The sequence below is a fragment of the Cololabis saira genome, chromosome 21 (genome assembly GCF_033807715.1).
Source record: "Cololabis saira isolate AMF1-May2022 chromosome 21, fColSai1.1, whole genome shotgun sequence".
Classification (NCBI taxonomy): domain Eukaryota; kingdom Metazoa; phylum Chordata; class Actinopteri; order Beloniformes; family Belonidae; genus Cololabis; species Cololabis saira.
In genome coordinates, this window is record NC_084607.1 from 20,038,872 (window position 1) to 20,052,772 (window position 13,901).

The 13,901-nt window shown below is 37.2% G+C and overlaps 1 protein-coding gene across 2 annotated transcripts in view; it reads left to right on the top strand.

Moving 5' to 3' along the window:
• The first annotated feature begins 3,906 nt into the window (after window positions 1-3,906).
• LOC133421517 (cytohesin-3) overlaps window positions 3,907-13,901 on the top strand; it is a 51,150-nt gene continuing 41,155 nt past the window's right edge. The window contains exons 1-2 of one of the 2 annotated variants that reach the window (XM_061711170.1): window positions 3,907-4,023; window positions 6,182-6,237. Coding sequence is in view for 1 of the 2 variants with exons in the window: in XM_061711169.1 (XP_061567153.1) it covers window positions 13,417-13,435 (19 nt within the window). In the remaining variant the exon portion in view is untranslated. Of the gene's footprint in view, window positions 4,024-6,181; window positions 6,238-13,101; window positions 13,436-13,901 lie in introns of those variants that run through there. The other variant, XM_061711169.1, reaches the window with a different exon arrangement.

The window sequence follows — 13,901 nt, forward strand, 5'->3', positions numbered from 1 at the left end:
TAGCGCTCCTTTACACATTTAGGGTGAAGGAGCCTGTCGCTGTTGATCTATCAGTCCATTAGTTTAGTCAAATCTTACCAACACCATATATATTAATAGTGTGACATACACAAAAGTGTAGTCACATTTTTGTTATTATATACCTTTTTTTCATTTTGATTGGCCTTTGGTGAGCATTGGAAATTACAGTAATAGGGATCGGTATCCCAGGACTGCTCCTGTTCCACCTTCCACCACCAGGGGGCGCCTCGACACGTTGAGAGGTCAGTTTGACAGGTGTGACGTCACCATCCTCCCTTCAGATGCGCAAGAGAGAGAGAAACACTCAAACTGACTCTGTCCCGTGTTTTCCCTGTTTATTCAGGTAAATATAACGTTTGGATTTGAAACAAGTTTATTAGGACCACTTTATACTTTAAAGCAAAAACCGGACCTGGTTTAATGACATGACTTTGTATTAGTTTGATGTATATAGCGGACATTTAGGATTTTACACTTTTTTTATGCCGGTGTCGTGCCAAAAAGTGAATGCCTGCCAGAATCTGATTTCTGGCACAGCAGCCCGTTGGGCGATAGCGCTAAAACGCCAGATTTTTAGATTATGAAGCTCAAGAATGAAATCAAGTCATATTTAGGCAGAAACAACTTTTCATTAACTGTATTTGTCCTTCAATCAATTTTTGGCAGGTGAAAATGCCTATTTTGTGTTGTAATGGTCCTTTAAAAGAGTTAAAAGCAATCATGTGAGCTCTAGTATTTATATTATGAAGCTCAAGAATGAGATCAAATCATATTTAGGTAGAAACAACCTTTCATTAACTGTACTTGGCCTTCAATCAATTTTTGGCTGGTAAAAAGACCCATTTTCAGGGTAGAAATCAGATTCTGGCAGGCAATCACTTTTTGGCACATACCGGCGGCCGTTACAGCCGTTAGGGCCGTTTAATATGTGACTTGTTGGTTGTTTGCACGACTATTATTTTGTATGTTGCTCCCTTTAGTTGTAAATGCTCCTGTTTTGTGTTTAATGTGTGAATTATTGTTAAAAATGAAGAAGTACATTTCCGTTTTCTTTATATATCGTTAATTCTCTTCAGTTCTGCCTTGAAATATATAGTTTCCTTTATACATTGTATTTTATCAATGTAGAGTTAACCTGTTATCAGAACAAGGAATTCAGTTGGGTTTCATAATTGTATAAATACGTTTTTAGTTACGGGACCGTTTAGAATAACAACACAGTTATTAGGGATGTAACGATATATATAAAAAAAGAATGATTAATTCTGTGCAATAAGTAACATGATTGTGGAAAAAAAGCAAACATGATTACAGTATGTTGATGCTGAGGAAAAGAAAACATATGGGAATATGAACATGAATGAATAGAAGAAGATATTGTAATGGTGGGAAATGTGAGTTATATATATATATATATATATATATATATATATATATATATATATATATATATATATATATATATATATATATATATATATATATATATATATATATATATATATATATTTATATATTTTGTGAATATGATTGATAATAAAACAGTTGTGCAAGGAAGAGAGAGAAACACACAAAAACTGACTCTGTCCCGTGTTTTTCCCTGTTTATTCAGGTTTACCGGCAGAACAGTTTAAAAAAATATAATCTGTTACAAAGCCACATCCTGGGCGTGTAACATATATACTATCATTACATTAAAACGTGTTTATCATGTTACATCCTTTGCTTTTATGTTTTTTTTTTTAAATGTTTTTATGTTTTTCTTCCATATAAGAACATAAGCCTGAGACCAAGAAGGGGTAAAGGGTTAACTCATAAGTTAGTTGACTGATTGCAACTTGCTTTTGAGTCATAATGTAAAAAATGCCATGCCATATTCTCACAATGTTGTGTGTTTTTCTGAATAACATCCAGTTTGATTTATGGAAGTTGTGGGTAGTTTCACACTTATCACACAGTGGCTAAGGTGTGACATGTATATACTGTCATTACATTAAAACTTGTTTATCATGTTACATCCTTTGATTTTATGTTTTTTTTTAAATGTTTTTATGTTTTTTTTTTAATGTTTATGAATGTTATGTTAGATAACAAAAATCTTATTTTTTAGCACTTGTAAATGATCTATCAGTCCATTAGTTTAGTCAAATCTTACCAACACAATATATATTAATAGCTTTGCACATTTATTAAAAAAATAATAATAATAATAATTTTCTCACATAAAGAGGCATTATACTTTATTTACTTGTGTTTTTGCTCCTTCAGGAGCTTCATCCTGAGAGTCAATGCTCGGGGAAACTCAACCCACGCCCTCTCACATCCGGTGTCGCAGCGTTATTGGTCCTCTTCAGAGGATCGTTCTGGGTGGAGCAGAACAATAATGTGTTAAAGATGGAGCTTGGTGTCTGAAAGGTACAACCATGCACCGCTACACTTCACCTGTCACCTTTCCGACGTCACCTGGTCAGTTGACTCAGTAATCAACCAGCTGTTCTCGGCCTTCATGGCGGGCCTGTCGTACCTGGTGCTCCGGTTTTCGGGCTCCGCCGGTCGGACTTACGGAGTGTTTTCCAAAGGATTGACGAGGACTTTGTTGATATTTTTCGATCTCGCATGGCGGCTGAGAATCAGATTCCCATATATTTACCTCGTCGCCTCGATGATGTTTAATGTCAGACTGCAGGTAAGTTGTTTTTAGACACAGTTGATGTTACTGGTTTAGTCAAACTTCCTGTATGTTGCCACCTCTCCAGAGGATAGGAAGAAAAGCCCTTCTAAGTTGATTAAACTAGAATTATTTTCTAGCCTAGATTCAGTTTGTGTTATTACAAATGTTGTTGATTTATTTCCTATGAATGAACATCCACAAAATAATTAGATTTGAACTATCAATTTGACCCAGTCGACACTATTTGTCTTTATTAAGCTACTTTGAATGGGTCTGTGAGGTTACTAAGCTTCAATAATATTGGCTTTTCTTATAAAAGGAAATGTATTTCAACCTATAGATGTATTTATTTTTTTCCAATTTCCTTCTTCACTTTTAGTCATAATGCAAGGATATTTTTTATTACTGGAAAATGTAATTGTCAGTGCACATTGGTGTCAAATTTAACTGTAAATGGAACCTAGTTGAAGACAAATTGGTTTACTTGAAACCAATATTTAGCGTGGGCTTTTGAAAATTATTATTATTATTATTATTATTATTATATATTAATGTATTTCTAACTTAACTCTTTAAAACCTGACACTTGAAATGATGCACAAGAAATGCATTGTTTTTTTTCTATTTAAAGGTATATTATATGTTGAATTAAAACCACCTCCTATTTTGTCTTTAACAGTTTGTAAGTAGTATTTTTTTTTTATCTTTTCAAGTACATTGTTTGTTTTGATTACTTTCTATTTTTTCATATATTTTTCTATTTTTTTTTATATATTTAACAAGTATTATTTAATTTATTATGGGGGTGGTGCAGAAGTCTCAGAAATTCACGGATCTATGATGCATCCGGCATTATGGGGTTGAAGTTAAATTGAATTCGACATTTTGCATTTCAGTTTAAGAGATTTCAGTCATCAATTGATCAATTGATATTAAATAATTACTGACATTTGCTCCCATGTTTAAAAGTTACCTGCTAGTTCTTCAGCTATTGTTTAGTAAATGGTTCAGTTAAAAAAAGAACAAGGTTTTGTTTTAAAGTTTCAGCTGAGAATCAACATAAACTACAGCCTTTAAAATAAACTTAATATCTTTATGACTGGGCAACTTTGAATCGACTTCGGAATTGGAAAGTTTAATTATGTTAAGTTTATAGAGCCTGACACTCTTAATCTTTTTGCAGGTCCACATTGAAATCCACTGAGCACTAAATGTCTGCTTTTGGATTTCTAACAAAGAACAGTGAGCGCTGCCATGATCCAGCCGTTCCGAAACACTGGCTGATCCTGCACGGGGATGTGTAGGAAGAGGACACGTTTCCCCACCAGCTGGTATGACAATGCAATAAAGTGACGCAGCCGCCTGTATCCGTTGGTCGTCGTCACTTGAGCCCGGTGCCTTTGCCGGTGAAGGGCAGTAGTGATGTCTGCAAACACGGGAGAGGGCGAGGATTGATATGCGGAGGGGAAGGAAGCCTGGCCGTTACAGATCCAGGAGCTGCTTGTTCAGAATGTGAAGATTTTTCCTCTGCCTTTTCCCGTCTGGATAATAGGGACTACAGCATGGAATATGAAACCAGATGAATGTTGCTGTGAAGCTGCTCTTTGTTGTTTGACATGTATGTTTAGTGGTCACTCGCAACTAAAACCTGGAAATATTTCACTTTTATCTGTCTCCACAGCACGACATAAACAAGAAACTTTTTTTTTTCTCCTCCGTTGCTCAGACACTTTATTTGACGTTAAGTCTAGTGATACAAATGGTACTTCTTTTTTTTCTGTGATAACAGAGTCTGGTTAGGGGATGACCTCACACCTGCGTCAAGTGGAAATCTTTTGAGTGCAGTATTATTGGGAACAGTGCATGTTTTCATAGTTACACACACACACACACCTGTTGTCTCATTCACTGTTGTTTCTAAAAATCAACAGCACTGGATAAGTGATTGTGATTCAAGAACTGAAAGTTTTTTTTTTTAAAAGCTGCATTCATCTCAAGATTGAATTTCAGTGATGTGAGATTTTTGCGGGGTTTTGAATTCAATGAAATGAGGGTGGGACAGATTGAACTCTGGTAGAAATAAATGAATGAAATCACAATTCTCAACCTTTTCATTCAGTGTAGTTACATCAAAACGCTGATGTGTGTGTGAAGACCTTATTTAACCCTTCTCTGAACTCTGGTCGAATTCAAAATATCAGTTAAAAGTGTAGAAAAAAACTGACTATAACAAAGGAAAATATTTGTTCCCAAATGATTCAGGACTTATCAGAAGTTAAATAATAATTGATTTAGACTGTCAGAGACCCAAATCAAGAATTAAAACATGACTAAAGATAAAGAAATAAAAGCATTTCACTTATGTAAACATGCCGTTTGGCCTGTCCTCTGATGAGTCAGCGTGATCTGTTTCTTTTGCTGAAATCACTACCTAGCTACAAAAACCTCAAAACAGGTCTGTTTTATGACAGGCCTTTTACCCAAGGGGTAAAAACACACACTGTGCTTAAATCACTGCTCAGGGTAATGACACTTTGCCATAATGATAATATACAGTAGTTCCTCATATGTGTCTGCTTGTATGGTTGTTGAGTTTCATTTTACATAGTTATGTCCACATAAGGTACATTTACAAGCCAAAAACATGTAAAACAACATGTTAGAGTCATGTGGAAGTTTGTTATGTCACTTGTGTTAGCAGCAGTGATCCACTTCCAGTGAGTGTGCAGGAAAGGCGGGTATATTCACGCTCTCAAAACTGAAACTATTACAGCATAAATGGGGAGGTGAAAAAAAAAAAAACAGGCACACGCTAATTTTCATTCCAAGGCTATCTGATAAATGTTGAAGGAGCTTGTCCAAACATGTTTCAGTGCACCCCAACCTAACAACAGCTGTACACAACAAGATCAGTTTAAATGCATATACGTAAATGGATATGTATATGCAGTCCAGTGGACAAGAAGTGTTCAGATCTTTAGTTAGGGGAAACTTTAACATTAGCTACAGAAATGCAAAGCGACACAGGGAGGGACTAATGTAATGTCCACATTTTGGACAGAGACGGGAGATGGTTTGAGAGAGGAGCTAAACAACGCCATCTAAGTGAAATGGAAAAGAACATTACACAAGATGACGAAGCCTCAGGTTTCACCTATCAAATCCCTCTAATACAACCTTGAATCTGCTCTCCAGCTAGTTTGTCACAACAAGAAAAGAAATACAGTTCCCTTCGCTCGAACCATTTAGGATTGCCATGGGGAACATACAGTAATTTACACCAACATACAAGTGATAATAGCAAAATCCTTTTAAAGTGCTATCGTAGGTGCGGCCTCTTGCTGCGAGAACAGTTTCATTGGACCTCATTATTGATTTGGTGAAGCTATTGAATGCTGCTAGGGAGGACAGTTACACCGTCCATCTATTTTGTTTGGAGCCTATCCCAGCAGCCACTGTGTAAGATTCTTACAGCATAATATGCTCCAGACAGATCACCAGTTCATCCCCGGACTAGAACAGAAACGGACAACCACACTCAACAGGTATGTTTTTGAACTGTGCAAGTGAAGGCAGACTATGCAACCCTTCAAAAGAATAGACATATTTTAGTGTAGTGGTGATCACACAGAGCAACCCTGTATTGACTTGGAGTGACCTTAACACTGAGGGAACAATTACACCCTAAGCTAGCTGCCGGCGGTTTAAAGATCTTCCCCTCCTCACTATTTATTTTTGTAATGCATACCTCCATCAAATTCACATCACAGGCTGCAAGGTATTCACACAGCGCACAAAGCTAAGTCATCTCATCAGTGGGCTGAATAAAACATTGATCTGTGCTCGTGTTAAACCCCATCCAAGATGTGACACATGCATTTAATGATAAACGGCTCAGTTGTAAAGTATAACAAAAAAGCCTTTTTTTTTTATATTAGAATTGGATTATAGCAAAGCAAATGCCAATATAAAAAGGTAGGACCAAACAAAAAGTTGCATCATACTTGATCACTAATCTGTTAGGTGTTGTTGTTGCAGCACTTGTCCACACGGGGGCAGTAGTTAATCACGGAACTCGACTGCCTTCATGTCTCTTGAAGCTGCTTTTGAAAATATGTATTTATTTATTTAGCCAGTCTATTTGAGGTAGAAACAGAGAGACAGAAGGATCACAGAGGTAATGACCCCGTGTTATAATCACAGTTCCCCTGTTACAACAAAACCAGCTATTCATGAATTTACTTTTATATTGTTTTCAAAGCCTGTCACTAATGGATGCATTTCTTCCCTGGTTCTCTTTCATTAAAGAAAAAACAACAACAACAAACAAAAAAATAATCTAGGTGATTCAATCCTGCGTGCACACACAGGTAATGAAGCCATGTGAAACGTTTGATCAGGCTCTTCTCTAATGCATCGATAGACTGCTTACAGTCAAATTCAGTGAAAAATGTTCCCAGCAAACTTCCTCTAACTAGTCACTCTGATGCCAGGCTGCAGCATAAAACCATCAGTAGTTGCCAAGGCAACTGTGTTTCTCAGCGTGATAGACAAGCCCTGTCTGCCCGCGCCCCCTTTTCTGGGGGGGGGGGGGCTTTCTGAGGGATTTGTTGGGGGACATTTTTTAATGGGGTTATCATAGAGGACTGGTAGAGAGAGAGGGGGAGAGATCTACAGATGAAAGATACATTGGGTAATCTTTGCCCTGTTTTTGCAAACCACCATTTGTACCCTTGGAAAAAGAAGGGGAGGGGGTGGTGTGAAGATAAAGATATTTAGCCTTTGGCATCTGCAGAAGCAGCTCACATGTTTTATTGAATGAGTGTGAAAGAGTGATAATACTCCAAGTGGAAATGGCTTGGATTCAATCTCAGCTGAAATGCAGCCTTGTATATATAGGGCACTTCCATGCACGTTATTTATTAACTTCAAGAAATTACTTTTTTGAGAATGAGGGATTTGGGTTCTTTCACTTAAGAAATGAATGTGTGTGTGTGTTTTTGGTTAAAGGACCATATATTTCCAGTCATTTGTTTTTTGTATCCGCTTGTCAACAGCGAGGTGCAGGGAGTGTCCTGGACAGGTCACCAGTCGGCTGTACACCCTGGACTGGTATATTGGTGGGTCTTAATTGCATCCTGTCATCAATTAATCTGACATGCACGATTTACGATGGCTTGAGGAAGCTGGAATTCCCTGCAGACCCTGGAAAAACTTCCCAAAAACTGGAGCCCTCCTAAGATTTGATTGAGAAACCTTCTAATTGTGATGCAGCAATGTAAACAGATGCATTTAATTTAATTTGGTTCAATCTGATTAAATTCTGCTAACCTGTTTTTCCATAGGTAAAGCTTCATTTAAAAAAAAAAAAAACATGTTTATTGGCTTTCTTGCAAAGCTAAATGAGGCATCTGATACAATTTTATTTGTTTGGGGAAAAAAGCCCTGTCTCAAAAACTGACTCAGAAACTTAACAATTCACTGCTTCACAACTAATGACAAACTCAACTTTAATACAGTTTTGCTGTAGAGTTAACAAAGTTGGCTTGGATGTTTCTTCCCATTTTTAGCCCTTAAACTAACAGGTCTAACTGCGCTCCATTAAAACTATCTTGCAGAGGAAAATAAAACAAATACAACAAAATCAACCCTCTGTGTAAGTAACTCTTGAACTAAACCATCACCCACACTACATATCTGAACCTTTACCTCATAGCACTTAAGTTTGAAAAGCTAAACTGTATACACGTCTACACTGTGTTTGACAACCAAACAGGAAACAGTTAAACTCGTAGCAGCTAAATGTTGAGTCCCAGCTGGAATCATTTCATGACAACCCAGCCTTTTATCGATAAAACATGAGAGTTGTCCACGCTCGGAGAATGGATTACCAAATGTAATCAAACATTAATCCAGATTATTTTAGCTCTGATGCATCAGTACTTAAATTCTGATGTACATTTAACCCGCTCACCCCCAGTTTAAGGTTTAGGTTGAAGTGTGACGAAGAGCATCACTGTGAATCGGGTCCTTCTTGTGAACAGATCCGCATCCCTCCTTCTACTTGAATGCTGTTGTCTGGAGAGAGGGAGGCATAAGCAAAGCGTTAAAAAGGATGATATCGTGTGGTGATGAGCTCCAAGCTGACCTGAAAATTAAATCAAAGGAGTGGGGGAGGAAAAGAAGGGGAAGCAAAAGAATGAGAGAAATATGGAGGAAAGAGGAGGATGCTGGAGTTCTTACATTTGCAGTAGTTGCTTAGTGGGCTTGAAGTGGGTCATACATGGTTATGAAAATCATGTAAATATGGAACTATTTTGGGAGGTGCTATTGTAACATTTGGATGCAGTTTAACATGAGCTCTCCTTCTTGTAATTAGAAAAGCTTTTGATTTGTTTTGGACTACTTTTCTTCAATAAGAGATTATTAAAGTATACTGTAAATGTTTAGCCATCAACACTAGTCCAGATGCTCCAGCTTTTATTTGACCCTCCGTGTTGAACCCCATCTATGCTGAATCGGGAAATGAGTGTTTTTAAATGATTTTTCTTTTAGTTTATGGATCAGGATATCAGATTTAGAGCTCATCTCAAAACTTGATGAACTAAATGCACAGCAGTGACATTCTTGAAAGGCATAACCTTTTTTGTGTTGTTAACTGATATCAGGTTTTGGAAGATTGTACTTGAGAAGGACACACACAATTTACAGTCTCCGGTATACACTGCTGCCTTTGTGAGTCCAAATAAAGGCTCCACTCATATGTCCCTGGATTAAAAAGAAAAATCAGCTCAACTTTGCCCTTCAGTCAGATCCTAGCAGGAAAGCAGGGCCCGAGACGCAGAGCTGGTTTTTAAACCACGCAGGGAGGAAATCCTGCCACACTTAGTGACCTCTGTCACATACAAATTAACCTTGTCACCCTCCACAACAGGAAGGATGTGTGAGACCCCGTCAAATCCCCATGTTTTAGTCTGTGTCAGGGCTATTGGTGGAATCACACAGGATGATGTTTTGGGAACTAAGCACCAGTGGAAACAGACGGAGATATCACCTACCACGAAATCTTCCTCAATAAATATTTAATTCACTTTGCCATCTCTTCCTTAGTTTAACAAAATAATATCTGCACCGTAATGTTTTGGACCTGGTTTAATACCCAGCAGCATGCTCACGATCAAATTAAGCCTTTTTTCAAACTCATTGGAAAGAAACGCATAAACACCATGAATATTTGGACCCAACTGTTTCAAGATTTAGAAATATTTCACAGAAGATTTGAGTACTCGGACTTCCTGGTGGCACTTAAACCAACAAATGCACAATAGAAGATTAATCTTCTGCTATTAAATGTTTGTGTAATCAGAATCAGAATCATGTTTATTTGGCCAAGTCAAGTCAAACAAGGGAATTTGACTCGCTTATTTTCGCTCACTGTACACTAAATAGGCAAATAGGCAAATGACAGCTCTTATTAACATATATACAATTTAAAAAAAGTGAAAGGTGCAGCAGTATGAGATAGGAAGAAATAAATAAAATAAAGTGGGTGAACTATTATAAATAAAGTGAAGCGTGTGTATCCCATAAAATCACTTCAATATTTGCAGAGAGGTTCATCTTAAATATATTTACCGGGAAATGTTTTGCTTTATAGTGAAAGATTATGAATGAAAAAATAGGGGCGGCAGGTTTTTTATGTGTGATTACATTTTAGGGGGTAGGGAGTTTTAAATGGAGGGGGTGATCATCACCCTGTGGGCATTTCCGTGGCGACTGGGGCATGTGAAGTGGTTTGACTGCTCAATCAGGTCACTTGAAGTCGGTCAGGAGTACTGCAGACGTTTTCCATGATGGTTGTCCTAATCCACCAAATGTGCTCCCCCCCAGGGGTATTTACCCCCTGCAGCTCAAGAGACGACCCACACACATGGTCACTTCAAGCCATTCATGTTTTGTTAGTGGCCACTTTTTAGCCCATGTTTTTTTAATAACCCATTGCAGCCCTTGACTTTAAAACTCAAATTTCTGCACCTGCATGTTTACTTTTGTTGATCACTGTCGATATTTGGGCCACAATGAGGCTCATTTCAGGAGTCTGAAACGCATAAGGATGACATTTATGAGGAACAGAGTGTATTTGTGTGCCAGTGAGATAAAGACTCAATATGAATGCATTTAATGAATCTTTATATATGGGGGCTCCGTTAGACAAGAGTGACATAAATCACCAGAAAAAATTGATTCATCTAACCATTTTCAAAAGCAATTACCTAAATTATGCATAAAACCTATTTACCAGTGTGGCAAAGAGAGTATTTGGATCAAAGTTTGGCATGTGTGTTACTTTGCATCGATCCTCTTAAACCTGTTTTTTGAAGTGAACAAAAACAAAACGCTTCTCATGGACTTTCCCTTGATTTTCCCCTCGCTAAACATTCCCCAATTCCCTGTTTTCTCTGGTCTGGTCAACATCAAACCAAAATGTACCAAAAAATCCAGAGCAAAGAGTGTCGAGTTTCTGTTTTTGGTTTTCCACTTTACAAAGTGGTAAACATCTCCAGGAATTAAGTTTCCTTAAAAACACATGGTTATATCTTCACGAGAGGTGCTTCCAGCTAGAGCGCAGCGAAAACAAACACTGCTTGTATTCTCCCAGCCTCACTTCCTGTCCAGCTCCCACCACTTTTATCCAGGTGCTATAGCAAAGTACATATCAGTTTTTTATTCTTTCACTCAGCACCAGACTGGATTGTATGTTGAAAAAACATGATTCTTTCACTGATGTGTATGATCCTGTCGTCCTTAAAGTCTATACCGCAAATGATTGTATTGTTTTAATAGAATGACCTAATATCTGTTTGCAGAAATGAATAGTAATTCAGCTTATTACATTCAAAATAAGAGATAATTTTCCTCCTTAATCAAAGTCAATACATGTCAGGACACAAGACACAGTGCCAGGGGGACAGATTGTACTATGGATGGATAATGCGATTTTGTTTAGCCTTAGAATTAAAACATTTTTCTCAACGTGACACCTTTGAATAAACGAATGAATACATTAAAACATCTGCTCATGCTTGACCACTTGAGTAATGTGCACAGGAAGTGAGAGCCCCTCCTTCTCTGTGGAAGCAGGAATGCTATAATTGAAACCACGTGTGTCTAAGAAACAAGCTCTGCAAATATCTGAGTGTGTGTCATCTAAAAGTGAACAGAAATTAGTCTTGCATTCTGAATGGTAAACTATTTTGGGTTTCTACAAAGTGCAGACACAATATGCTGGCTCACAGCCTTTTTCATTCATATGATATATCACTTCCTGGGGATCTGCAGTGCTCAGCCATCATAGGATCATTTCAATAAAGTAGTAGACCGAGACCTCATACTTAAATAAAGGTTTGGTATGAGAGCATACACAGTATACACACACACACGCACACATGTATATGTATATATATATATATATAAAAAATTTATTTAACTACTACACAGTTTCTAGTTGCATTACAGATTCAATTGTAATGTAAAATCATATAATTATATCATAGAATGCTGTTCATTTTTTTTAATATATACCATTTGCCATATTTACAGGGTAACTTGGGTCTTATTAGATTAAACTGCTTAACATAATACAGAGTATTCCAATAAACTGCAAAAACTACACCAGTATAATGCCTTTTATGGAATATATATAAATAATATACATAATCCACAAATTGCTGTAAAGTGTTCTGCATAAAATAATTTCAGGAGCAGATGTGACAATTTCATTGAATTACCTATATATATATATATATAATATATATATATATATATATATATATATATATATATATATATAATATATATATATTTATATATATATATATAATATATATATATTTATATATTATATATATTATATTATATATATATATATATATATATATATATATTATATATATATATATATATATATATATATATATAATTATAAAATTATAAAAGAGAGTGAGAGAGAGAGAGAGGACGAGAGAGAGAGAGAGAGAGAGCGCAAAATTGGGATAGATTAATTCCAGTGGGATATGACTCAATATCACAAGATACAAACCATACAAACATGATCGGTACAGTTGCAGTATAATTTCACCGGAGTCACGTGAGGACTGGTCAGTGATGATCGCTGACGCGCACAAGTCATGTATCGGAGCTGAGATGAGATTAGCGCCTAACGAAAGCGTTCAAAACATTATATTCACAACCATTTCCTATTAAATATTTCCAAAATAAGAGCAGCCCGCCCGACGAACCATAGAAAACTCCCCGAAGAAAGCACCGTGCTTTTATTTTGATAACAGATGGCCATACTTCCGGCATGTGTCTGACGGCGCATTGACCTGCTGCATGAGCGGCTCTCCCGACGCGAGCGGAGTGAAGGCGCATTTGAAGGGATAACGAGAGCTGCGCCCGGCCAGGGATCAGTGAAACACTGTCTGCTGCTGCACATACACGTCTCACAGTTACTGACGGACAGCCAGGCGGACGCCGGAGGACCACAACCGCGATCTGAGAGGTGTAAATGGCCACATTTCCCAAATAGAGACGCTGCTGCCTGCGAGAGTACCTGTGTATCAAATGGGTCTTGGAAATTAGGACGTGCGTTTTTCCCGTGAATTAGACTCGACGGAAGTTTCTGTGGCAGATTTTTGGGAGATTTAGATTTACTGTCTGCAGTCATGGACGAGGACAACCAAGGTACTTCATTTGTTTCATTCAAGATATGATTATACCTCTGATTTGTATCTATTTGCATCTGTCAGACAGCGCGTACCTCAGTATAATAATATTGTAATAGTCAGTGTACTACTATTACTACTACTACTACTAATACTCAGGCTATTCAGTTCATTTCAAACACATGCAGCAACATAACATCAGCGCAAACTGTATTTTCTCGTGCTAACATCCTAAAAAGGAAACTCCCTCACTAATTTAAGAGGTTTAATCGGCTATGTTAAGTTTGTTTAGATATACAACCCTGAGAGTTATAATTTACGTAGACACAACGCACGATTGTTGCATTTACTTGTTTATTTGTGTTTATCAGGCCCAACAGGTCCTCTCAATGGAGACCCAAACACAGCTATGAAATACCTATTTATGTATTAACTTATGACAAAGGCTCTGTGTGCATTAAAAAAAGGTCTGATAGGGAAGGATC